General features: G+C 35.6%; 1 protein-coding gene across 2 annotated transcripts in view; it reads left to right on the top strand.

Annotated features, from left to right (window-relative positions):
• The first annotated feature begins 1,931 nt into the window (after positions 1-1,931).
• Positions 1,932-7,258, top strand: part of TRDN (triadin) — a 410,542-nt gene continuing 405,215 nt past the window's right edge. For both annotated transcript variants that reach the window (XM_026455003.2, XM_023230633.1), the window contains exon 1: positions 1,932-2,284. In XM_026455003.2, the coding sequence (XP_026310788.1) occupies positions 2,263-2,284 (22 nt within the window). In that variant the 5' untranslated portion in view covers positions 1,932-2,262. The remainder of the gene's footprint in view (positions 2,285-7,258) is intronic.

The following is a 7,258-nucleotide window of genomic DNA, read 5'->3' as shown; positions in this document are numbered from 1 at the left end:
AAAGACATACCTCACGAATTGAGTTTCACATAAATTGAAAGAATCCTAATGACTTTTCAAAATGAGAACCATGCCAATTTCTCACTGTCTAATAACATTCATCAACTCATCTCACAGAGAGGTTTGAAAAAGCTATTATCTTCAAAACATATTTATTGGTTAGAATATGTTTTCTTATTTTTCCTTCCAGTATGTTTAACATGAAAATAGTGATTGGGAACCTAAGAGTAACATCAATACTAGGAATTTAGTATTTCTTTTCTAGAGTCTTATTCAAACTTTTTATTGAGTAAAACGAGTTTGAAAAGTTGAGTTTTTTTCCTGTCCCAGAGCTTAATTTTATTTAGGATCTGACCCATGAAAAGTCTTAATGAGTTACATAAGATGTCATTCCTTCAGTTAACTACAGTGAAAGATTATGAAAGTTTAACTGATGAATGGAGACATGAAGTGCTATGTTTTTTAAAACAATTGGAAGTGCTGCGGCAGTATTGACTGGAGATTCCTTGGGGGGGCAGTGTGAGGAGGGCTTTTCTCTTAGGATACCTCCTTAGACCAACCCAGAACTCTGGGAAGCTGCTCTTGAGGATTTTGTATCTTTTCATTCCAATAGTGGGCCTAATTTGCAGTGACCCACTTTACCTGTAAGTCATAGTATCTGCAACAAGGCCTCACTTTTTGGGAAAGATAGCAAACTTATAGTTAAAAGGCTCTAGGCCCAGTCCTAGATGTAGGACTTTGAATACAATCATGAATGCAATCATGTAATCATTTCCTCCTTGTAAGTTAAGATTTGTTACTAATTTATGTATTCAGCTGATATATGAGCAACTTTCTATTGTGCCAGGAATGGGGGCAGCAGATAAAGACAGAACCACTAACAGGGAGGAGGTCATTGCCTACAGAAATAGCTGTAGAAGCACTCTTCTGAGCCTGAATTTTAAAAATAACAAACACGGCTTTGCTTCATGATCTGTGAAGTACCATATGAATTCAGGAGGTCTGAAAACAAAAGGTAGCAAGTTCAAGCTAAAAGATTAAACTACAAGCATGTATTAGGTTGAATATGAGAATAAAATAAAAGTGTAGTCCACCCTTGATTATTTACAGATTGGCTAGAGTTTATGATTATCAGTGCCCTTTGATTATCCTTTTCCTTCCAGCTAACCAACTATTGAATATTTTTTTGCTCATTAACACCTGTCTAGGAGTGGGAAGGTGAAATGCTAATCAGACAATTTGGTTAATTGTTAGTGTCTGCTATAATCCTTTTTTTTAAGTTGAGATAAGGAAATATTTTACTAAAATATTGGCTGTGGACTACTAAACTTTATGTCACCTTCGCTTCCTTTTATTGCATGGATAAATGCAGATATTTAGTTCTTAGTTAGGTATTAAAGAGAATTAAAAACGTAGTAATTCATGAATCCATCGGTTTTCAAGTATCACACTATAAATTCACATTACATAATTCTTATTGGTCAGTGTTCAGAAAATATTAATCTTCTCCAATATGACTACTTTAAAAGAAAGCTTCAGGATTTAATAGTTGCAACTCTAAGTGTAGCCCTATAAAAATAACTGCACTTGCTAAGTGGATTTGTATCAACAGGAACACAACTTTTAGAAAATTACTTAAGACTTCCCTCCTGTTTGTCTGTGGTAGACATTTGGGACCCTCCCCAAGCCAAATAAGGGAAAGAAGAATGTTCTGACCATTAAAAGCACTAATAATAAATCTGAGCTCTCATAGATAAGATTACTTTCAACTCTTTACTTCATGTTTTCTGACATAGACCCCAAGATCTGTAATTGTCTTAGAGAAACTGCGGGCTTAGATGGTACTTTGTAGTTCATTTGGCTTCTTCTTTTTTTTTTTGTGGCCTGTCTGTCTTTGGGGCTGGAGAGCTGGTGTGTCTCTGTGTGTGTTCCTCTAGAGTGCCAAAAAAAAAAAAAAAAAAAAAAAAAACCACATGCTGAAGAGTCCTAGGGAGATGAGGCTATTTTTGTTTGAAGCTGATACTTCTAGCTGAGCCACAAGTGCTGCTTGGAAAGGGCTTAGGTTGATTCCAGGGGGAGAACTCTGCAGAGGAGAGGCAAAGTTCAACAGAACAACAAAGAAGCAGCAGAAACAGCCAGGAAAAAGAAGAGTCCCCAGGTTTTGACACAGAACCCTCTACCAGAGTTCTCAAATCCCCAAATAGTCTGCAAAGTGCTACTTGACGGGAACTTTTCAACTGACTTTTACTTTTGACGACCACCATGACTGAGATCACTGCTGAAGGTATTGCTACCATTTTCCAATAGTATCAAGTAAGGAAAAAAAATATGCAAATTGACAGCCACATGGACTGTTGATGTGTCCATTTAAAATGTTGCTTTAAGGTAATTGTCGTGATCAATGATTCTATACAGGATCTGAGAAGTGGATTTAGGAGCTGAGAGGCTGCCAGATCTGTATATTGGGGGAGCAAAAAGAGATTTCTCTTAAATTTTGCATGTGGAAACTGTTCTCTGCTATACCAAAGGCCCCAGTAGATAACAGTTGTTACTCACACCTCTATAAATAGCTATGGTCATGTAACATGATGGATGATATCTTATCCAGCAAAAATTACAAAGTTTTCAAGGATGGAGACCATGATGAACTTAAAATATTACACTAATGCTTATTTAAACTTAAAAAGTAATTTGAAGCATTTTTGCTTTATGATATTTTTAAATGGAGACCTTAAATTTGTTTTTCCTTTCCTACTAGGCTATGTAAAACACACACACATATATATGATTTATATACAATTTAAGACATAAGGGTTCCCACAAAATTTGTATTTATTTGACCATTAATGGAAATTCAGAGATAAAGATTGGAATTCCACAAACTTACTGTGCTTCAATATGATTTTTAAAATAAAGTAAGTAAGTTTAGAATTCTGGTTCTTTTCATAAATTCATTCTTCATTTTCCTCTAAATGGTAAATTCTATCTTTATATTACAATAAATATTTTCTGCTTCAATGCTTTACTGAAAGCTACATACTATAATTATAATACATATCTTCTATTTGATGGTTGCTAGTTATATATATTTATATTCCATATATGCTTCATATATATATGTGTGTGTGTGTGTGTACATGTTTCTTAGAATGAAGAAGCCCTTCAAAACTAAATTACTTTGAATACAGACACAGTCTGGTTCTAGTTGAGGTAAAATTTTGGAGGTGGATCTAAAATTTGCTTCTGACAGCTGTAAGAAACTCAGACAGGTGGTGCTCTTAACAACTTCCAAGTTAAATGCTATGCTGGTTTGTTTTGAATAATACAACTGAAATATAGAATATGTGTTTTTATTTTGGGCGTAGAAATTAGTATGGACACACAGTTATTTCTGTTGGAGATTTTCAGTCAATATTTGTAAGAATTGCCTTATTTGTACCTTACACTGAGAAATTCGGTCTGACACCCCAAATTAATAACAATTGCTGAGAGATCTCTGCGTGTTAGGTATTTTGCTCAGAATGTTATGTGTGTTTACTTATTTAAAACTGACACAATTCAGTTAAGGAGGCATTATCATCTCAGTTTGGCAGAAAAAGGAACTGTAGCTAAAATGTTCTGTGACTTGCTCAAGACCACAGCATTACTAACATTTAAAGCCAGCCCCTTTAAATCTCATTTGTGTGTGTGTGTTTTCTTTTCTGTGAGAGGATATCAGGTTTACTCTTTACCAATTTTAGTTCAGAATTTGCTAACTAAATATAAATAGCATTTTTCCTATTCCTTAAATATTCTGTGTCATGTTGCTTTTAGTTTGCCTTAAAGAAAGCTATCTATAAAAACTTATTGCTTAGCTCTGCATAAGTTATTAAGATAGCTATGAGTGTCTTAATCTTCTGTTTCTCTACCTCTGCACAGTGTTTGGGCTCACAGGTGATTCAGGAGGTCAGTTGACTAAACCATCTTGGGCTTGCTTGTGGCTTATGTTCTGTAGAACTTGCACTTGATTCAAAAGACGTTTTACAGGAAAATTCGTGATTATGAAATAGAACTTTTGTTTCTGCCTCCACTCTGTGGGGGTTTAAAAGGGCCTTGGAAGACCTTCTGGAGTCACCCATAAAAATAATTGAATTAGTAATAAAATTAAAAAGTAGAAATACCATCTAATTCCTGGATGATGGTCATTTTCCACTTCCGGGTCTTAACAGTTCATAGGATCTTTATTATCTGAACATCAATTATGTACTTTTTTTCATTTTCTGGAGTGATTTATTAATAATATTTCTCAAACGAAAATTAGACTGCCAACTCAAATGAAGTTATCTTTTAAAGTAGCACAGTCATTCTTTGAGGATATTCAAAGATTTTTGCACACTGTTTTACTACACAATTTCACGTTACCTTGGCAATTCTCACTTTCTGTGCCCTAGCTACAATTGCCTTCCTCCAGTCCTTTATAAAAGGTATACCTTTGTACAATGCCTTGGTACAGGCTATTTAATGAGCCTGGAATAGTCTTATTTTATCTCATCTGCTATATTTCTTTCTCAACCACTTTTTTATTTATTTATTTTAGAGCAGAGTTTCTCTCTGTCACCCATATTAGAATGCAGTGGCATGATCATAGCTCACTGCAGTCTCAAACTCCTGGGCTCCAGCAATCTTTCTACCTCAGCATCAGAAGTAGTTAGGACTACAGGTGTGCACCATCATGCCTGGCTAACTTTTTCTTGCTTCATTTTTGTAAAGACAGGATCTCCTTATGTTGACCAGGCTGTACTTGAACTACTGGCCTCAAGCCAAGATTCTCTTGTCTCTACCTCCTAAAACATTGGGAATACAGGCATGAACCACCACGCCTGGGGCTTGCAATCACTTTTGGACATATTACTGAAATGTAAGCACTCTATCAGTAGACCTATGCCACCTATCAATTACAATTTCCATCCATTTATCACACCCACAAACAAAACAGTTTGTGGCACTTAAGAATATAAGAGGTAACTCATTACCTTAGAAAGCTCTAGTCAACTGTCCTCATCTCAGGTTTTGGGAAGACGAGGATCATACATATTATATGACTCTCTGATGGTCATGGGAAATTAGGAGAGACCTGAGGATACATTTCATGCCTCCTGTGCCTCATCGCATAGCTTATTCAACTACAGTGATGCCGTGCCTATAACCTCACCTAGCTGCTCACATCAATTTCCACTGCAGGTTCCAAGCTGGCTTACTTCATACAGTGGAAGAAAGGAAATAATGTTAATTACAGAATTGTGTTTCAGGTACAGAGCAATAGATAAATTAGAAATAGGACAAAGTTGAACCCCAAAGGATTTTAGGGTAATAATACCTTTGATTCTGGCACAATAAATTAATAAAGATAATTATAACAGCAATGATAACAACTTACATTTATTCTGAAGACATAAGATGTCAAGCACTGTATTAAGCTTGATAAATATTCATTTAATCTTCAGGGCCACCAAATGAGATAAAGGCTAGTATTATTGCTGCTTAGAGAATAGAAAGCTGAGGTTAAGAGAGTTTAAAGAATGTGCTAGAATTCACACAACTGTATGTGATATAGCCAGGATTCATAACCATGCCTGACCACAGAGTCATATTGGATATGTCTTCTTGCTGTGTGAGACTGTTAGGTTGGTCACTTAGGTTGTTGTTGGAGCCTACACTAGGACCATGTTACATTTAGGAGGCTGAATCAGGCCCAGACTGGATTACACTCAAACAGCACACAGGTTTAGGGCTATACATAGTCCTTTGTCTTCCTTGCAATGTAATGTGTCCAAGTTGCTGGGAATCCTATATATAATTAACTTAGTATTTACTAGAACGCTTAGTTCAAGAAAGCTTTTTATTTAAAATGTTAGAAGAGCTTATGTCAAACTGTCAACTTATAAACCATTATATAACCTCAGGCTTCAGGAGAAAAATTATTGTACTATGCGTGGAATTCTTTCCTTACCATTAGCTGAATCACATTTCACTGCTTCTGTAACAATCAAACCTATGAGAAGATTTGATATTCAAAATTTAGAGCAAAAATGGTCATTTATATTCTACATACCGCATTGCTCCCATAGACTCTGCAGCACAAGATTTCTCACGGTTGCTCTCAAGGAAAAAAAAAAAAAAAAATTCAAGAATTCACAGCCAGACTACTTAACAACTAGGCAAACAAGTTATATCATCTAGTGTGACAGATGGTGAAATTATGAGGTGGTCCAACCTATGTTTCTTCATTTACCTCGTCAAAGCAAAGGGCAGCTGCTCTGGCTTAAGTGGGGATGACCTGGGGGTACAAAGGGTTGTAGTACTAGTTTCAAGCCGTGGTTACTTCCAGGGGATGTTCTTCATTTCCCTGATAAAACAACATACCACATATAAAATATTATTTTTAGTCTCATAAGTACATTTTAAAACTGACATTAGAAAGATAGCCTATTCAGAAGAGGAGGACCACGACGGTAAAAGTCACAGTTAAATGAAAAGATTTGTGCATGGATTGTTTAAGTAGAAGATTGGATTTTTTCATTATGCAACACTTGAGGGCAATGCACAGACTCATGGATAAAAGTCTGGAAGCCACAAAAAAGGCACACTATTGGCAAAATATAAGGCATAACCCAACCAACCAGTAAAATGATAGCTAGAACTGACTCTTCTGACTAGAAAGAAAGAAGAAAGCAAGAAAGGAGGGAAGGAAAAGGAAATACACAGTCTCCAATTTTTAAGAAATAGAGGCATGAGGAATATGCTAAAATCTACACCATAGTAGGTAGTAGGCTATGGGAACTGCTACAGTACAGACAACCCAGTTACTTCAAATAAGTTCCTGGGAACAAAAACAAGAAAATCTGGAGAATAGATTAAAAGAAATGTAAAAAATTAGCAACCCATCACAATGTGTGTAATGATGGGATCATGATTCAAGCAAACAACCTTAAAAAAATTTTAATGAAATAAGTGAACATTTAATACAGTCTGGATGTTAGATAACCTTAATAATTATATTTTTAGTGGGATAACTATATTGTGGTTGTGTTTTAAAATTACTTATTATTTGGAGATACACATTCAAATATTTACGAAAGAGGTGATGTGATGTTTGAAATTTGTTTCTAAATAATATGTCCAAGAGGAAAGTAGTTGGGGTGGGGGTGGGTTAGGATTGGCCATTAGTTGATTAGTTGATTGGCCATTAGTTGATTAGTTGAGGCTGATGATGGGCACA

Source organism: Piliocolobus tephrosceles, chromosome 5, assembly GCF_002776525.5.
Source record: "Piliocolobus tephrosceles isolate RC106 chromosome 5, ASM277652v3, whole genome shotgun sequence".
NCBI lineage: Eukaryota > Metazoa > Chordata > Mammalia > Primates > Cercopithecidae > Piliocolobus > Piliocolobus tephrosceles.
This window is presented reverse-complemented; position numbering and strand designations above follow the sequence as displayed.